Source organism: Idiotropiscis lumnitzeri, chromosome 1 (assembly GCF_059441095.1).
Source record: "Idiotropiscis lumnitzeri isolate Australia: NSW breed Sydney's pygmy pipehorse chromosome 1, RoL_Ilum_1.0, whole genome shotgun sequence".
Taxonomy (NCBI): Eukaryota; Metazoa; Chordata; class Actinopteri; order Syngnathiformes; family Syngnathidae; genus Idiotropiscis; species Idiotropiscis lumnitzeri.
Window position 1 is genome coordinate 1,612,209 of NC_142391.1, and position 19,657 is coordinate 1,631,865.

The 19,657-nt window shown below is 45.3% G+C and overlaps 1 protein-coding gene across 1 annotated transcript in view; it reads left to right on the plus strand.

The window, feature by feature from the left end:
• The window catches only part of eif2ak3 (eukaryotic translation initiation factor 2-alpha kinase 3), a 31,733-nt gene extending 12,986 nt beyond the window's left edge, over positions 1–18,747 (plus strand). The window contains exons 2-18 of the mRNA XM_088309959.1: positions 794–923; positions 6,912–7,106; positions 7,532–7,662; positions 7,944–8,205; positions 8,272–8,437; positions 8,813–8,938; positions 9,014–9,136; positions 9,200–9,426; positions 10,035–10,144; positions 10,229–10,351; positions 10,430–10,579; positions 10,690–11,266; positions 12,174–12,347; positions 13,413–13,586; positions 13,690–13,791; positions 14,611–14,673; positions 15,493–18,747. Of these exons, the coding sequence (XP_088166085.1) occupies positions 794–923; positions 6,912–7,106; positions 7,532–7,662; positions 7,944–8,205; positions 8,272–8,437; positions 8,813–8,938; positions 9,014–9,136; positions 9,200–9,426; positions 10,035–10,144; positions 10,229–10,351; positions 10,430–10,579; positions 10,690–11,266; positions 12,174–12,347; positions 13,413–13,586; positions 13,690–13,791; positions 14,611–14,673; positions 15,493–15,726 (3,067 nt within the window). The 3' untranslated portion in view covers positions 15,727–18,747. The remainder of the gene's footprint in view (positions 1–793; positions 924–6,911; positions 7,107–7,531; positions 7,663–7,943; positions 8,206–8,271; positions 8,438–8,812; positions 8,939–9,013; positions 9,137–9,199; positions 9,427–10,034; positions 10,145–10,228; positions 10,352–10,429; positions 10,580–10,689; positions 11,267–12,173; positions 12,348–13,412; positions 13,587–13,689; positions 13,792–14,610; positions 14,674–15,492) is intronic.
• Positions 18,748–19,657: the final 910 nt, after the last annotated feature.

Consider the following 19,657-nt stretch of genomic DNA (forward strand, 5'->3'; position numbering starts at 1 on the left):
TCATCAATCTATTGATTGACCTGATTGATTAGTTGTTTTATTGCCTTTCCACTTGAGCAGTTAAAAAGGCGGACACCCCCCCCTCTCCCCAAGCAAGATGCTGCTCAGTTAAATCCAACTCTGCAATCCCTCAGCTGCACCAATCCAATCCATTGTCCGCCCCTTCAGCCTGCCGCTTGATTGACAGCCGGTGCGGCACAAAAGGGCGGGGCCGGCGTCCCGGCTCTGTTCGCCAGCGTGAAACCTTTATTTGCCGCTTTCCATGCAAATGAGGCAGGCCTCTTTTTACGTCGCCAATGACCCACAGAAAGTCACAACGTGTGCGCTCGCCGCTTCCCATCTGTGCCGTCGTCATCCCCGCAAAATCCTGCGCGACCCACCGACAGGCGCCGCTCGCCGCAAAAATGGCCACAAATGTCAAAATGAAGCAAAAACAGTTCAGCGACTTGAATGATTCTTTCTTGACTTCCGCGATCGGTTGCAGACGTAAACGTGATGTTCAGGTTTCGAGACTTTGTTTGGATTTTCTGCAAAGTTTCGGATTTCAAATTAGGGTTTGAATCCCGGTTTAGCGTTTTGAAGCAACGATGAAGGATCTCGTTTATTACAAATTCAACTTTCATGACGGGTTTACAATTTCAAGAAAAGAAGTGAGGTTCCACCGGCCAATGAAGTGGAAACCTGGATTAGGGCGGTAGGGTTCTGAGAAAATGCCTTACTTCATGTCCGGTGCGGACTGACTTTGTGTTTGGAATGGCTTGAGCGTCAAATGATGTCTGGATTGTTTGCGCAGGTCTCTGGTGATCATCAGCACACTGGACGGGCGCATCTCGGCACTGGATCCGCACAATTTGGGCCGCAAGCAGTGGGACCTGGACGTCGGCTCGGGGTGCCTGGTGTCCTCCAGCCTCAGCAAACCCGAGGTATCACCCCGACCCCGCCCCCGGTTATCCTAAGAAACATCCATCCACAAAAGAATTCCACCAGAACTGTTTCTAGCGCCAACATTTTTGTTGAAATATTTGCACTGTTTATTTTTTTTAAAGAATTGTCCACTGCCTAACCCGATTATCACTCTCGTATCTTCAGCCGGCACCACGGCGAGCTTTGATGTGACGCAGACGCAGACGCCGGTCGGGCACTTTTGTAGAACATGACCCAAAAAAACAAATGCCTTTGTGTTCCATTTGAAGGTCAAGGATGCATTTGTGCTCAAAGGAACCCCCCCGCCGCCCCCCCCCTCAAATCACCCAACCCCACACCCGCCCCAGTCCCAGGGCGCCCCATCTTTAAGAGCCGCCGCTGAACTCGCTGCACTTTGAACAGTCGGGCAGGCGTTGGCGTTGCCTACATTTGGAACATGTAAACGCGTTGTAACACACACACACCCACACACACACTCGCCAAGAGGCGCATTTTTGCCCGGAGGATTATCCGCTTTTGTTGAGCCGCTGAGGTTTACACACACAAACGCAGTCGGATCCCACGTCGGAACACGCGCACATGCCGACTTAAAACGCCCACATCGGAGCGGCATCGCGGCGACCGCTCCGACGCCGCTCGCTTCTCGTGTGAACTCGCCGTCGAAACGGAGGGGCGGAGGGTGCACGATTAGATCTCAAGAGACGCGTTTCCACCGAGCGCTTGGAAGGATAAATGCTGCTCCCGTGAGTCTCCATGAGATGGCCCATCAAAACCTAACCCCTGCTTGACGCCTTAATCCGGGATTGAACCCCCGAAAGCGGCGTCAAGAGTTGGAAGCGTTCGAAGCCTCAGTTAGGGTGTCCAAATAAAGTTCAAGTTTGGGTTGAAGACGCTGTTCGGGTTAAGGTTTTCAAGGTAAGGTTTTCAGAGGAGTGTTTAAAACATTTCTGTGAAAGGTCTTTGCGTTTGAAGCAACAATGTAGGGTTTTGAATTAGGGTTTCAAGACAGGGTCAAGGGTTCAGATTAAGGTTTGAAGCTTCATGTTAGGGTTTTCGATGATGGATTCAAATTGTGTTTCAAGCAAAAGTTAGGGCTTTGAATGAAGGTCTCGGGCTTGGATTGGGGTTTAATTAAGGTTTCAAGCCTGCTTCAGTGGTTACGGTTTCAAGCAAAAATTTCAGGTCAGGTTTCAAGCAAGTTTTACTCTTTCTTACTTACAAGGAGAACCTTTTGTTTTTGTTTTGCGTAATTGTCTGTTCTGTCCACCAATCAGCATTCAGCCCCGCCCCCTTTTAGCTATCTGACAGCTGCGGGTAGCAAAGTTTCTTTTTTTTCGTCCAACTTCACACTTGAGCAGAATAAAAAGGAAATATGAGAGCGGCTGTCGTCAAGTCTGCCGTTCTAAATTTAGACGTAACGCTTCAGACTAAAAGTGTGTTGTTTTTTTTTTGAGAGAGATCTAAAAAAGTGAGCAGAGCTGTGTCTGCGCGCATGCTCCTCGGAGGTTCCAACGTGTCAAAGCCCCCGAAGGAAGCTCGTAGCGGCGTGAAGCGCAAACTCATATTTCCATCTGCATGACAATGTCACCTTGAACGGCAACTTTTGTCGCCCTCGCCTTGTGTTGTTGGCACCACGACGACGAAAGAATTCAAAATTCCATGCATGTGTTTTTCACTCATTCATGACTATCGGCCGCTTTGGATTTGTCATCAGCACCGCTTTTGAGGAGAAGTTCAAGATGAGGCGGTGAATTTGATTATTCATATTAATCAACATGTAATCATTCTTTTGATTTTTTTTTTTTTTGTTTCACTCGAGCATAAAAACATTATATTGGAAGGAAACAATTTAATCGGACATGAGGCAAAAGTTGTCTTTTGCATCAAAGTGTATTCCAAAACCACTTTTAACCTATTATTGTTCTTTACTTGGTGTTGTTTAGTGACCTAAAAAAAAAAACTGAATGAACGTTGAATAAATACGATGTTTTCAAGTCAATGAAAAATTGTTTTTGATTTCAATATCAATCAAAGTAATCGTGATTATTATTTTTTCCCAGAATTGCCGAGTTCATTATGAGGGAGCGAAGTTCCAACGCGGATGTCTTAGTATGGAGTAAGTGTGTTTCGCAATCGTGAGAAAACGCCATGTAAAAAAATGAATAAATACAAAATCAAACCATTGCAGGGTTCGGGTCACGGTCGCTCACGGGCGCTCGTCTCAGTAGCCGCAAATAAATAATATTTGCCGCCAAAAGTGCTTTCCCAGTCTCGCTTTTGTTGTTTTTCTAGTTTGAGGCGTCACGACTGCCAAAACGATTTGCTCATTCTGCTCGCCATCTTTCTTGTCACAAAAACGGTTTTGGGTGAAACCAACGGAAATTGCTCGAAGCAAAGTCTTTGAACATCTCGCTGGCGCGTGACTTGGAAATGTGGCGTCGGGGTGCCGCTGCACGTTGCCGTTGGTTCCCGCGCTCGCCATTCTTTATGGGGCGCGTCTTTTCTCGCCCCCTTCTCCTCAAACTGTCGATAAAAATGTCAAAAAAGCCCTCCTGCTCCTTAAATGATAATGCCAGGCTTTGCGACACCATTTCACGGAGGCTTTAATCCTCACCAGGATGATTTTTTTGTCATCTCAGCAACATTCAATTCAACGTCGACTGCTTTCATGTCATCCCGACACACACACGCACGACATACGACACACACTCACACACACACACACACGCAATATTGATTCTGAACTTTAACAAACGGACTCAATTACCTTGGCCAACTTTCTCTCTGAAGATGTTTGCGTTGAAATTTCAAATTGTTTCCTGCTTCAATGTGAATCGCCGGAAACTCTGAAGTCAAAGCTTTCAAATGTGGTCCAAAAATTTTGCGCACAAAATTTCACCTGATGAGGCACATTTGGGTTTTTAAATTTTGATTCGGAAAAACAAATTAATAGATATGAGCGCCTCTGCGTGTGTGTTTCTCAGTCTGTGTGCGCGTGTGTTGAGTGGCTGTATTTTGTGAATCGTGATGCGCGTGCACGTGCGCTCTTTCACTTTTCACCTGTCGGCTTTGAAGTGTGCCAGAGCAGAAGCAAGTCGATTTGCTCACTTAGCCGTGACGTCATTTCTTCTGACTTTTGACGAGAGTGCGTACGCGTATTTGTTTTATTTCGATGTACTTTTTGTGACAGTGGCGTCGCCACCTCAGACCGCCGCTAACGCGGTTACGTCGACGCGTCTTCCGCGTGCGTGCGTGCGTGCGTGCGTGCGGCGTGCACTCAGACAGTCTGCTCGGTGATTAGGGTCCCGTCGGGGAGGGCTCTGCCGCCGCGCCATTGGCTGCGGCAGCCAGTCACCTGCTGCGCCCCCACCCCCACCCCCCCGCCCACGCACACGCACGCGCACATACACACGCACACACCACGCCACCCCCCGCAGTGTGCCGATTGGCGCCTTTCTTTTTTTCATTGCTGGTTTTTAGATCGACAAACACAAAACTGCTTTGTCTGCACAAAAAAGAAACGTGTGTGCGTACAGAGGTCGAGCACGTGTGTGCTTGCCTGACCTTAACCACTTGTGTGCGTGCGTGCGCGCGCGCGCATGTTTGTGAACGTGAATATGTTGTGTGTTTGCCTGTTCCAAGTTCCTGTGCGTGCGTGCGTGCGTGCGTGCGTGCGTGCGTGCGTGCGCGCGCGCATGTGTCTTTTCATGGATGTACTATGCGTGCTTATGTGATTTATTTCATTTTTTGTGCGTGTGCTGAGAGTGTGTTTGCCTGTTGCAAGTGTGTGTGAGTGTGTGTGTGTCTGTTAATATGTGCTTGCTTGTGTGAGCGTGTTGAAAGTTCCTGTGTGTTTGCGATAACGTGAGTGCCGCATGTTTATGCAAGTGTGCGCGCGCTTGTGTGTCGAAAGGTCAGGACGACGACGTCAATCAAACCGGCGTGAGTCACACTGGCGAGTGTAAAGGGATGAGGGGGGGGTGTTTGCGTGCGCGCGTGTGCGCGTGTGTGTGTGTGTGTGTATGATTAGGAGAGTGAGGTAATGCTTGGGCCCAGAGATGATGTCATCGTATTGGAGACCACACACACACACACACACACAAAGTGAATGAATCAGGTTCCGTGATGGACGAGCGTCCGAGCCAACTGGCTGGCAAGTCATTCGTCTTCGGTCATGACGTATGTGGAGGAGGCGGAGCTCGGATATTTTTAGCACAAATTGCTCCAATTTCCTTCGGACTATTTATTTAACCGAGTGTATTCATTTCATCGCATGTCATTGCGGCGATCTGCAAGTCTGCGCTTTCTTTGTCCTCCAATGTCGAATGCAAATTTTGATGCCCCAAAAAAAAAAAAAAAAAAGTGAATGACGTGAGGTTCCCTCGGCCAGAGAAGTAAGCGTGTCAATAACGCCGCGCTTCCTTTAAATTATTCCACGTGACTTTCTTGTGCCAGTGTCGGATATTTTCCACTTTTCGTCTGTTTTCATCCGGACGTTTTGCACGTCAACTCGTCATTTCATGGTTTGTTGCTTCAACAACTGAAGAACGTGTCGTCTACGCTAGATTCAATCAATTGGATGCGTTAATTCAGCGACGAGGACCATCCAGCCCCCCCCCCCCTCCCTCACTTGCCCCCCTCCGCGTCAACATCCTCTTCATTAGACAGCTAAATCTCATCATCTTGAAGCGATGACATCACCTCTGCCCGCCGGCCACTAAATCAGCCTTCTGGCACTTTCAGTCCACCATCAATCTTCCACCCTCGCTCGCCGTCGGCAATCTGGAAGCTGCCGGAAACCGGAACGCTGCCCCCCTTCAAAAAAAAAAAAGAAAGAAAAAATTGAAGAAATCAAATAAATACAAACTGTATAATGAATGGAATTGTTGAGATTGGGTAACGAGATTAGTCTTAGTTGTTTGTACAATCTCTTCTAAACTGTCAGGATTGGGTCAGTTTTTTTGCAGTGATGTCATCCGGGCATACGTTTGTGTAAGATCCAAAGTTGCGTAACAAAAACAAAATGAAAAATATTTGATTCAATCGTTATGTTTGAAAAATCGCAAGATGCAAAATCAGAATCAGAATCAGAAATCCCTTTATTGTCATTGTACTCAAGTGTGCAACGAGATGTGAGAGCTCTCCAGTGCAATACAACAATAATTCAGATAAATATATCAATTAGATAAATAAGAGAATAGTTAGAGTTTAGAATGGAGATGGCTCTTGGAAAGAAACTGTTTCTCAGTCTATTGGTCCTTGGGGGGGCGGCACCGTCTTGTTCCTCCTGAAGTCGACGACGATCTCCTTTGTTTTTGCAATGTCTGTTGTCCTCGCACCAAGCCGTCAGTCTCTGGACCTCCTCTCTGTAGGCTGTCTCGTCACCTTCCGAGATCAGACCGACCACTGTCGTGTCGTCAGCAAACTTGACGATGGTGTTGTTGCCGTGGGCCGGGCTGCGGTCGCAGGTGTAGAGGGCGTACAGGAGAGGGCTCAGCACGCATCCTTGAGGGGAACCGGTGCTCAGCGTACGGGTGGAGGACGTGTAAAGCTGACGGCTTGGTGCGAGGACAACAGACTGCAACTCAACACTGCAAAAACAAAGGAGATCGTCGTCGACTTCAGGAGGAACAAGACGGTACCGCCCCCCCTCTGCATCGAAGGCGTGTGTGTGGAAAGGGTCCACACGTTCAAGTTCCTGAACTCTCACACACACACAAGACCACCCTTACCTTGCAGAACAGCATCGTGATGTGTTTTTATATACCCTTCAGTATTATTTTCCATTGCACTCTCTTATTTATCTAATTTATATATTTATCTGAATTATTGTTGTATTGCACTGGAGAGGGGAGCTCTCACATCTCGTTGCACTCTTGAGTACAATGACAATAAAGGGATTTCTAATTCTAATTCTAATTCTAATACTAACCTTTGAAATTGTATCACGGCTCATCGTTTAATGTGTGTGCGTGTCTCCACTTCAGGTGTTTGGCAGCAAGATGGTGATCCCGTCTCTGGACGGCGCCTTGTTCCAATGGAACCGCGATCGTGAGAGCATGGAGGCCGTGCCTTTCAGCGTGGAGTCCCTGCTGGAGTCGTCCTACCGCATCGGAGAAGACACCGTCCTGGTCGGCGGCAAGTCGCTCACCACCTACGGCCTTGGCGCCTACAGCGGCAAGGTGAGGTCGTGGGATACTTTGTACGCATGGAATCATTGTTTTCAACCCTGAGAAACTTCGCATCCTGGCTTGTAAAGGTTTTGGGGTTTTTTTTTTTCAGTTTGACTTTTTTGTTTTGTTTTTTTTAGTTCAGTTTTTAGAACAAGTTTGCCTGGTTTTTATTTTTCGAAAAGGCTTCGTTTTAGTTGAGCTTTTTTTTAGTTTCAGTACTAGCTTTAGTTTTTCTAACAAGTAATTTTGTGACTTTTCTGAATAATTTTGCTCACACCACAGAATGATCTCTCAAGATCAATTTCACGAAAAATCCAGTAATTGTGACTTTGCTGACTTGGCTCACAAGTCAGGGAAAAGGCTTCAATTGAGCCCCGTTATCGGTCCGCGCGAGCTTTGTTGCACCGTAATTGAGTTGTCGTCCTTCTCTTTAGCTGCGCTACATCTGCTCGGCGGTGGGCTGCAGCCGCTGGGGGGCCGAAGAAACGGAGGGCGAAGACGTGCTCCTGCTTCAGAGGACCCAGAAGACCGTCCGAGCCATCAGGCCCCGCTCTGGAATGGAAAAGTACGTAGTCTCATTCCTCGGGATGGGCGAGTGCCGATACTTGGTGTTGGTTTCAGGCAGGGATTGAAACCGGTCTTATTTCAAGTTATCAGGTACTCAGTACGTTTCTGATCTCAACTGTTTAAGGCAAAAAAAAAAAGCCCGGTTAAAATAAATGTACTTTTTGGGGTCTTTATCCGTCAATGGCAGTGAATGAGTTAATTGGAATTTTATGTATCCAAATCTGGTCTGGAACCCCGCTCGTATACATTCTTTTGTACGTTCTTATTTTTCGGCTTCAGGTGGAACTTCAGCGTGGGAAACTTTGACCTGAAACTCCTGCCGGAGTCGCAGTCGTCCATCAACTTCCTGGAGGGAGAGATGGCCAACGGCGACTCCTGGTGGCGGCGGGAGAACCGGAGAATTATCACAGAGGAGTCCAAAGAACAGGCGGACAAAAATAAGATCCCCAACCTGGATCTGGTCATCAAAGTGTCCGTCCCTGATTGGAAAGTGATGGCCTTCAGCACCGAGCCTGATGGACAGCTGGTCTGGGAACATCAGGTGAGTCAGCGGAACGGATTAGTCGGCTCACCGTTGGGAGTCACTAAATGCTTCCTCTCGTTGCAGTTCTGCACGCCCATCGCCTCCGCCTGGCTGGTGGGCGGGGGCAAAGTCACCCCGATAAGCCTGTTTGACGACACGGCTTACAGCAACCAGTCGGAAACGGACGAAGAGGACGACGACGACAATCCAGACGCATCCAAAGATGCTTCGGCGTCCAGCGTTTACCTGGGTATGTGTTCACCGTTGCCCCCTTGTGGCCAAGACGCACACCAGAAGGAGTGGGGCCAAAAAGTTTAGTTTCTGTTTAATTGGGTCATAACTAAGTGCAAAATTGTTTTGCTTTTTTTTTATTTATTTTTTTTTTAATTCAAATTTTTTCTGTAATTTATTCATGGGATTAGAGTCCATTTCCATGGGGAAAGATGATTTGAGATACTGGTCACAGAACGAATTAAACCGATATCCAAAGTCACCCCTGAAGTTCCTTGACCCCAAATTGGACTTTTCCAATCTCCGGGCCTTGGTGTCATCTTACCAGAAAAATGGAATACGATGAATGGTGAATATTTTGGGGTTGACCGTCCCATCATGTGCCCCCTTGAAGGGATGTTCCAGGGACAACTCTACCTCCAGTCCTCAGTGAGGATCACCGAAAAATTCCCGTCGAAAGCCATCGGGTCCGAGAAGGACATCATTCCGCTGCCCACTGTCAAGTGGAAGCCTCTCATCCGTGAGTCCGGTGGCTTGCACGTACGCAAAGTCAGGATGACGAAGCGCCACAACCCCGGTCGCTGTTCTTCCGCAGATTCCCCGTCTCGGACTCCGGCCTTGGTCGGCTCCGACGAGTTTGACAAGTGTCTGAACAACGACAAGTTCTCCCATGACGAGTACAGCAACGGAGCCTTGTCCATCCTGCAGTATCCTTACGGTGAGAGTCTGGACCCGAAAGCTCGTCTTCCCAACATCTCACCCGCCTCTCTTCCTTCCGTAGACAACGGCTACTACTTCCCCTACAGCAAGCGCTACCGGGAGAAGCGGGACAGTGCCGTGAGTGTGATCAAAAGAAGCGGGGCGCAGCCTGAGCGTGGCCGGAACAAGGACCCCGTGCTGCTCCTGCCCTGGTGGAAGGAGATCCTGGGCACCATCGTCTTCTGCATCGCCGCCACCACCTACATCGTGCGCAAATTCTTCCACCCGTCCGCCTCGGTCGGCGTAAGGGTAAGACCCCCGACCCCAAAAAAAGTCTCCTCAAGCACACACAAAACAACATGTGGGGTTCGTAACCCCCAAGACCGTTTGAGGCAATCCCAAATTTGAAGAACGGCCATGCCTTCCTTTTCTATAACGCCGGTGAGCTTAAGTCTGTCCCACCTGAGTTGACGCTAGACTAGCAAGGGAAGTGGAGTACACCCTGGACCCGTGCCTATCCCAGTTGACTTTAGGCAAGAGAAGCAGGACACTCTACGGACTGGAGTCCGTACCAGTTGATTTGTAGTGCGAAAAGCGGTGTGCACCATGGACCCGAGCCGATCCCAGTAGATTTTAGCGAGAGAAGCAGGGTACTCCCTGGACTGGAGCTGATACCACTATTACCAGTTGACTTTGGGTCAGAAAAATGGGGTGCTGATCCCAGATGGCTTTTGGCAAGAGAAGCTTAGAAGGGAGCCAATCCAAGCGGACATTGGGCGAGAACATGCGCTACACCTGTACTTATAATCTTGAACTCAACGACTGTCAGAGCAAGAACTAAAGATGGACATTTTGTCTCGTCGGCTAACGGATTTCAAGCTTAGTTGATGTGTCTCTTTTTTTTTTCCTCTCTAAAGCAACGTAAAGAGTCTGAGACGCAGTGCCAGACCGACAAGAGCGACCTTGAGGTTGTCGAATCCAAAGAGCCGGACGGCGAGGAAACGCGCTCCAGCAACTACGTGTCCAGGTTCGTCATTGTCGTTCCTCGCCACCGACCGCTTCGCGACTGCGACATTGCGGTACCAAAGGAATGCCCAATTGCTCTCTCCAGGTACCTGACGGACTTTGAGCCCGTGCAGTGCCTCGGCCGCGGGGGCTTCGGTGTGGTCTTCGAAGCGCGAAACAAAGTGGACGACTGCAACTACGCCATCAAGAGGATCCGAATTCCCAGCAGGTGCCTCACCTCGTCTTGTTCCCGACGTCAACGCCACCTCGGCAAATGTTGTTCAAACGCGGTCTCTCGCGCCGTCAGTGAGGTCGCGCGTGAGAAGGTGATGCGGGAGGTGAAGGCCTTGGCCAAGCTGGAGCATCCCGGCATCATTCGATACTTCAACGCCTGGCAGGAAAGCCCACCAGAGGGCTGGCAGGAGAAGATGGACCACAGGTGGCTGCAAGATGCCAGGTTGGACTCGAGACGTGCCGTTGAATCGGCCCGGGTTGAGCCGGCGAAAGTCGAAATGGTGTTTGGTGTCGGTGTCACTCAGCTTGAGTTGACGCATTTCTGTCTTGTAGTGCTACCGAGTCTCCAATGAGCTTCGTGGACCACATGGAGGCGCTGTCCGTCAAAGTACCCGTGTCCAACTCGGCGTCGCCGGGCAGCGGCTCGGGCGCCGCGGGTGTGCTGGTGAACGGGTACGATCATCGTCACCCGTCGCTCCTCGGCGGCTCCGGCACCGCCGCCGGCTTGGGCCTCAATGGAGACGAGGCCCTCCCCCCGCTTCTGGGCCGCGACAGCCTCGGGTCGGAACCGGACAGCCAGGCCGAGCCGGAGCGCCCCGACACGCCGGACTCATTCGATCTGTGCCTGCCGCACCGGCCCAGCGACTGCACCTCGTCCTCCTTCGACATAGTCTTCGAAGACTCGGGATGCGACCGCGACGCCGGAGTTGAAGTGGACGCTGAGGAGGACTCGGCCTCTGGCGCCACACGACGGGACCCGTCCAGTGTCGAGAGGTCCGGTTCGTCTTCGCCGCCCACCCGACAGCCCGAGAGCAGCCAGCCCGCCTCTTCTTCGCCTCCTCGGCCCAACTCGCTGGCCCTGGCGCTGCCCGTGATGCCGACCGGCCAACGAGGGCAACCCTCTCCCAAGGTTCCACATTTTGATGCCACTTTTATTTGTTCCGTTGTTGTTCTTGATCTGATCTTCAGACTAGTTCCGGCTTAAAACAATGTGGGATTTTTCGTTACAGGCAGTTTTTATCTCATTTAGAATTTTTTTTTTTTTTTTTAATTTGGTTAATTTGAATTAGTGATTAGAGCAAGTTTGTTCGTCTTTGTTAGCTTCAGTATTAGTTTTTTAACGTATGGAATATTTGTCAAGTGCAGGATTAAAATGTTAATTTAGTTGGTTTTATAAACATAAGATGTGGTTTTAGTTTAGTTTATTTTCTTTTAAGTTTTTTAAATTTTTTCCGTAAACAAATGAATTTAAATGTTTTCAAATTCACTTTTATTTTTTTCGTTGGCTTTCCTTAACTATAATCTTCGTTTGGTTCAATCGGAGTGAAAATTTACGTCTAAAACTCTATTTTAATGACACTTTTTTTTTCCTCTAAAATTCTGCCTTATAATCCAGTTTCACTTTGCAACGTGAAATGTTTTTAGTTATTTAGTTAGGTTCCATTTACTGTAAATAACCTTGATTCGGTTCAGTCGGAGTAAAAATATGACTTCTGAAAAAATTTGGTAGATTTGTCTATCATGGGGTGACCCACAAAAAAGTTCTGCTTGAAGAGAGGCTGACATTTTGCTTTGAAGTGGACATTTTGGCTCAGAAGCACACTCGAATTAAACCAAATCCAAAATATCATCTTAACTTCTCAACATGAAATTTGTGAGGCGCGTCTATAATGAGAAAATGCTGTGCTTGAAAAGATTTTGGGTCACAGTGTCAATTTTCGGATCCCCTCCTATGGATTGCTGCTGTTTTTTTTTTGTTGTTTTTTTTTTTTCGGCTCATCTCGTAGCAACGCTAATTAGTCGCGTCCCGTCCGCAGGTGTACCTGTACATCCAAATGCAGCTGTGCCGGAAGGAGAACTTGAAGGACTGGATGGCCCAACGCTGCCTCCCCGAGCAGAGGGAGCACAACCAGTGTCTGGACATTTTCCTCCAGATCGCCGAAGCGGTCGACTTCCTGCACAGCAAGGGCCTCATGCACAGGGACCTCAAGGTAAACCAGCGCTTCTCAAATAGCCATGCTGGGGAACATGCTTTTATTCGGCCAGACTACAATAAAGTGTAATTGCACATCCACTCCACTAGTTGGCAGTGGCGCTCTTCTTGGCCATTATTAACTCTACGGTGTCGTTTTGTTTTGCAACAAAAAATCGATTATTTATAGTTGCAAGTGTGGAAAGGGAAGTACGGATTCTTTACGGACACTTTTGAATGTATGGAAGCTAGTCAATTATTCCCGGCTCGAGTAACCTCACGCCGCAGGATGAAAACATCCGCCCACAGAGTAACGAAATTCAGGTTTTTTTTTGGGTGTTGTGCTCAACCTTTTTGAAATCAAAACTGATTTTTTGAATAATTTCTAAATTGTAACGCTAGCTATTCTTGTCATCAATTGTTTTAATATACAAGACAAAAAAAACATCTCTTCTCAAAAATTGGCAGGATTTTTCACATGTGGTGTTGTGCTAATTTCATCCGTCAAAGGAACGTTGCTCCAATCTCTCTTTACCAGTTTTCGAATCTTTGACAGGACATTTGAACTTCATAATTAAATTAGCTCCGGCTGCCCGAGGAATCTAACTTAATTTGCTTTACACTTACGGGTTTATAAGACAAAAATCGCCACTCACAAGGTGACAGCGATTTTTTTTTCATTTTATTTATTTTTTTTATAGCTAATGTCGCACTAGCTACACCAGCCTGTGGACCCTCACTCCATTTTTAGCATCTCCAGAAGATGAAAACATCAACTCACATCAATGCGACAAAATTGACAGATCTACGAGCGCGCTAGCTTAGCCTGCTCGGGGAACCTCACTCCATTCGCCGCATCCCCGGTGGTGGGCGGTCAAGGCCTTCAAGGCCTTCTCTGCTGGCCAAACATAATCAAGAAATTCGGATCTAATTCTTCACATTGATGTCATATTATATCCTCATGTTGTATTTTTAGTGAGAGTTTTTATCCAATCAGAATTCAGCGAGATTGTGTTGCCAGGCAGATTTCATATTTTTTGTCTGCGGCCTTCCGATAAAATCGTGCGTGCGTCTGTTCTGCCAGCCGTCCAACATATTCTTCACGGTGGACGACGTGGTGAAGGTGGGCGACCTCGGCCTGGTGACGGCCATGGAGCACGAGGAGGACGAGTGCGAGCAGTGCACCTTGACGCCGGCGCCGCTCCTCACGCGACACACGGGCCAGGTGGGAACCAAGCTCTACATGAGCCCCGAGCAGGTGCGTCGTCACGGCAACAACATTTGTGCTTCCAACGTGGCTTTCTTCGACTCAGTTTTTCATTTTTTTTTTTTTGTCCCCCCCCCCCCCCCCCCGCCGACAGCTCTCCGGGCAGTCGTACTCGCACAAAGTGGACATTTACTCTCTGGGCCTGATCCTTTTTGAGCTCCTCTACCCGTTTAGGACGCAGATGGAAAGAGTGAGGGTGAGTCATTCAAACGTTTTGCTGCCTACCGAACCGTCTTTCCCTTCACTGCGTGCCACTTTTGAGCTAAATCATCCGGTCATAAAATCCATGGGCTTGTTCAGTTGTTTGACGCTTGAGGCACCTTATTCTGCTCACTTTGTGCCTCTTTTGGACATCAACATCCACTTGCAAGGTTACAAAATTGGCAAGATTAAGAAGTCGTGTTTCTCACTTCAGTCTCTTGAAATTGTTTTTAGCAAAATTGTTAACTTCAACCGCCTCATTCCATTCATTGGACGACACTTTTTTTTTTTAAACATCATGGAAGGTAAAACAAACCCCCCCCCAAAAAAATCGACATATTTCAGAAGTAGTCCACAAACGTTAGCAATTTGTGGAACCTCATTCCGTTCAAATTTAAACCTTTGTTTTGTTTTGTTTTTTAACCGTAGAAGTTGGGAAACAATATTTACTCACAATATAAGAAAATCAACAAGCTGTTGTGTGCGATCTTTTCTTTTTTTTGACGATAGAAAATGAATGAAAAATGTACTTCACAATAACGTCACCCACCTCGTCGAGAAAATAAAAACACGAGGTAACAAAATTGACTGGATTTACTCTTTATCATAGTCAGAAGAATTTTATTGACTCCGAGTTGACTCAATTGATTATTCAGTCGCACGGACTGAAAGTCATCAAACGCACACGTGACTGTCTGCATTATTCTCCACTTTGATGTCTTTTTTTGTTTAGATAAAAACAGAAGAAACTTTTTTTTTGTGCTCTTGTAATTGTTTGGGTGACGTTGACGTGAGTTGTCTTGCCTCCCTGCAGACGTTGATGGAGGTTCGATCGCTTCACTTTCCAGAATCCTTCTCCAAAAACAACTCCCAAGAGGTCAGTGCTGCCATCTGCTGGAAACAAAATGCATCTCTTTTTTTTTGTTTGCTTTCAAATGATTTTTAAAACACACACACATTTTAAAAAGAAAAAAAATGCTAAAGTTGTTTGTTTAAGGAGGAGTTATTTTTTTTTATAAAATTAAGATTTGATTCAGCTAAAAAATAAATCCTGAACATTTTTTTTCTCATGACGCACAACTTTTTAGTTTTTTTCATAATTATGTTGTCTCATTGTTTTTTTCATAATATTATGACTGCCCAAATTCTTTTTTTTTTTCTCAAATGAGGATTTTATTCTTTGTAAAATGACAGCTACATTTCCAAAGCGTTCAATGTAACAAAATTTCTCCTTCTCTGTCAAATATCAACTTGGTCTTGTCAAATAATGACTTTATTCTTGCAAAAGTTGACCTCGTGATATTTGTATGCCTCATTGCTGAGGATTTTGTGATTTATTTTTATTTTTTTTCCCCTCATATAGCGACTTTTCGTGTAAAATTACAACTTCAGCCTTAATATTACACTCGCGTGATTTATTTATTTTTGTATTGGTATTCATATTGGCATGAACATGCTCTTGTGCGTGCGCGTTTCTTGTTTTAAATCAGCATATTGCTCCTTCTTTTTCCTGTAACATTACATCTTAAGTCTCCTGATGTGACACATCATTTTTATTTTATTATTTCTGTTTTTACTATTAGCAGTTTCATTTGCGTCATGACATAACACTATTTCTCTCACGCTAATTCATTGTAATGTCATTGAAGGCTATTTGTTGTGTGTGCGTGTGTGTGTGTGTGTGTGTGTGTGTTAGCTGAGCATGGTGCTTAGCATGCTGTCGCTCGTCCCCGGCGAGCGTCCCGAGGCGGCGGACATCATCAGCCTGCCGCTCTTCCAGGACCTGGAGCTTCCGTGTCGGCTGGCGGCCGTGCGACAGCGCTCACGTACGTACAGCACGTCGTCGACGGGCGGCGGCGGCGGAGGAGGCGGCGGGGGAGGAGGAGGAGGAGGAGGAGGACGCCCCTCGCGACAGTCCTGCGCCACCTGACACGCCGCCTGGACGCCACATTTTCAACACGACTGCTACTGAATTCAGCCAAGTGCTTCTCTGAACTTTTTTTTTTTCCCCCCTCCCGTCACGCTTCAGTCCCGACGCCATCGCACACGTTACGCTTCAGGTATGACAACCCCGAGGAGAGGCCTTCAGTCACATGCCTGATTTAAAAGACCAAAAAGAAACGGACGCTCATTTTTTTTCATATTTTGTTTGAAATGTGCACAGGAAAGGATCTGAATTGCCTTTTGACTAAATGAATGGCCCAATCCAATCCGGTACTTTTTTTTTTTTTTTGGTTGACTACCACTGCTTCTACTTTTATTACGACCCCTTTCACGCTGAGCTGGTATTGGTGCTGCCTGACAAGTTGAGCTATCGCCAAATCGCTAGCCTAAAAAAAAAAAGCAACAAATTCAGCAAACGAGAAGATTCCTGTGACCTTAATTCAACAAACAATTTACAACTAATGCGTTGGTATATAAACTTTTTTTTTTTTTTTTAACCATTGTGTCAGGCATGGTCTTGACTTGAGTGAGGCCTCTGATGAAATCAACACAAGCATGAAAAAGAAAAGCAAAACTGAAATGGCGCTTCCAGCTGTCACCTAAGGATGCTACTTTCTTCTTGGGACACAACGGCTAGCTCGCGAGCTAGCTAACAACGAGCTTCAGCTGGCGAGCTGATGCGACAAAACACGTCGTGGAGTTGCCCCTCGACGCCTCCATGGCGGCGAATAAGCCACGCTTGCGGTTGCAAATGCGGTTCTCACCAAAGCGCGACGAGGAATAATGAACGGAAGGAAACGGAGAGGCCATGCTAATTGCTAAGTTAGCCGAATGATGAATCATCGCCGTTTAGCGCAAAGGACGCTGCATAGATATGAAAGACTGATCCTAAATCTAAACTGTCTTTTGTCTCAAAATGTTGACTTTTTATTTTTCCATAAATATTACATGAAAATAATAGTTTGCAATATCATCAGAGACAGCTGATTGTGTTTTGGACGCTGATTTAAAAAAAAAAAAAAAAAAGGCAACTCTTTTTTGTAGCACATCAGGTTTTTATTTGGAAAATTCAAAATTTATATTGCGCAGAAAATGTCAACGATTTTCTTGGAAAGTCACACAACCTTTCCTGAAAAAATTTCTTCTTTTTCATAAACATTGCACTATCACTCATATACATTCAATTCTTTTTTTATTATTTCAACTATTTTCTTGGAAAATTAGACAATCTTTACAAGTAAATGTCATATTTTCACTGCAAATGACAGCATTTTTCCTATAACTTTATTCTCTGAAAGTTTAGGTTTTTTTTCCATTCTGGAAAAAGTGCCCACGTCCACTTTTTGTACTTACATTTTATTTTGGGGTTTCCGATAAAATGTTGTCACCGACCGGCTCAGTGTGAAAGCCTCTCTTCGGTCTTGAAGTGTAAATGGGACGATAACACTCAGCAGGCCATGCAGTTCTCGGAATGTCTCCATTTGATTTGGAGTGTAGCGACCGCTCGCTTTTCAGAGTGACCGCTCGCCTCTCATTGCAGTTTTGTGTCCACAAGAAGGCTGCTACTTTTTTATTTTTTCTAAACAGTTTATTTTGTTCCATTGGTTTTGTTCTTCTCCAATTGCAAAATGGGGTCACGGTTAGGTCCAGCAGTGCCCCCTAGTGCTTTGGCATGGTCAACCTGCAATATCTTTTTTAAAGTGGAATTTCTTTCCATCATAAAGTGCCATTATTGTGATTCTAATTATTTTCAATCCAGCCGTGTACGTGCACATGTGGCCCAAAGTATGAGAATGTATTTTTGAGCCACGCTGAAAGTGATTACATGAAGAGAATAATGGTAGGGAAAAAAAGGCTGAATTTTGCACTGCTATTTCCCTCAAATGATGACTTTAAAAAAAAAAAAAAAAAAAAAGTCATTGCGACTTTCTTTAATTGCTTCCTTGCAGAATTGCAAGGTTTATGCCAATTTCTCATGTTGCGATTAGTCTCGCATCCTTATAAAATGTTTCTTTTTATAACTTTATTCTGCCAAAGTTTCAACTCATATGGGAAAATGTACTTTTTCTTGGGAATTGTTTTATTTGGCCGAGAAAATACAAATTTTTGAAATTAAGTAATATCTGCATTTTTTTTTGCTGGATCAGATGAAATTGTTGTAGAAAAGTTACAACTCTAAATTTCCCCCTTTTTTTCTCGGACAGTAATAACTTCATTATGGGAAATAAATGTGTAAAATTCCGACTTTTTTTCTTATATGGGTTTCATTCTCAAAAAATGATTACTTTTGACTTTGACGATTTGTAAGAAAATTCCGACTTAATTTCTCGGAAGACTTGCAACTTGTTTTTCTAAAATGTAAACGTTTTCGTAAAAATAATGCCCCCCCCACCAACTTCTCAGAAAATTCTGCACCCCAATGATGACAATTTTATGCGTGTAAAATCCCAACTTTTTTTTCATAGAATGTAAGATTGAGATTTCATTCTGTGACAACTTTTTGTTTCCTCATGACGACTTCATTATTAGGTGTGGAAAATGTCTTTTTCCTCTGAATATTCCAAAGTTTTTTTTCTCATTTTGTAATTGTGATTGTAATATTTGCGGTGTTAGGCGCGGGCTGAAGAAGCCGCCGCCGAATTTCGGCGGGTGAGCTGGCGAAATTCTGGACCTGACGTCGTCACGTGCTCAGCAAGCGCTGAGAGTCACGTGACCCGTAGTGTACTCCCATGATTGTCATTTTCTAACGTTTTGGGGACAAGAGCATTTGGAGTTTTTTTTGTCTGTCTTTTGTTGAATTATTATGATTATTATTGTTATTCTTGTTCTAATTGTTATGCAGCGTTTTTGGAAGCCAAGTTATTGTTCATGTGCTGGGCCCTTCCACGCTGTTTTTCTAATGTGAGTCAGGAACGCACACAATGTTGTGGACAATCACCACGTCGTCATCCTCATCCAAGTTAAGTCATCATTGATTGTTCCTCTTCTGTTTGCGGAAGTTTTGCTGCCTTTTGTTTCGCTCTGACAGAGACGGGGGGGGGGGGGGGGGGGGCGAGGGGTGACATTGGGGGCGAGAAAATATGAAGGTGCAAGTAGCGTGGTCCTACTTTGCTGAAAAAAAAGAAAAAAATTCCTCCAGGTGAAAAGGCACACGTTCTTTTCCTACAGAATTGTAAATATGTTGATTTGGCTTTTTATTTATGTTCCATGCTGATCAATCCGTTTGGGGTTGGCGTTTATTAACAAGAGAATGACTTCTTACAAGTCTGACTAATAAAACTGTTGAGAAAAAAAACCTAACAAGTTGGTTTGTGTCATCCTTTGCTCCTCATAATTATGTTTATATTCCTGCTATTTGCTGTCAAGCTGCCATCTCAGAATCTGTAAAATTACAAAAAAAAGGGATTACAACTTTTTCGCTTATTTCCAATTGTATTTTCATAAATAGTGACATTTTTTCTGGACATTATAACCTCTCATTAATTACAACTTTATATGTGTAACTTTGAAGAATGTTATTTTTGAGGAATGATGACTTTTATTGCAGGGTTACTTTTTTAAGCATAATTACAGCTGTCAAAGTATAACTTCATTCTTGCAATAATACAATTTTTATTACATTTCAGTTGTTTTTTCACGAGTATATTTTTTTAGGGGAAAATTACAATTTAACATATTTCACGATTACCTTTTGGAAAATTCCCCTCATTTTTCCCTTTATGATTACGACTCTCTTAAAATCATAACTTTTTTTTTCTTTAAATGTATTCTTGGGAAAATAATTAAATTTTTTGTGGTACTATTCCAACGTGACTTTCCTAAAACGTAGCCTGTCGTGGGTCTTTTTTATTCTATTTTATTTTTTTTATTTTATCTTGTTTTTTTCAGCCTGTCGTGGGTCGCCGCAAAGGTCCCAG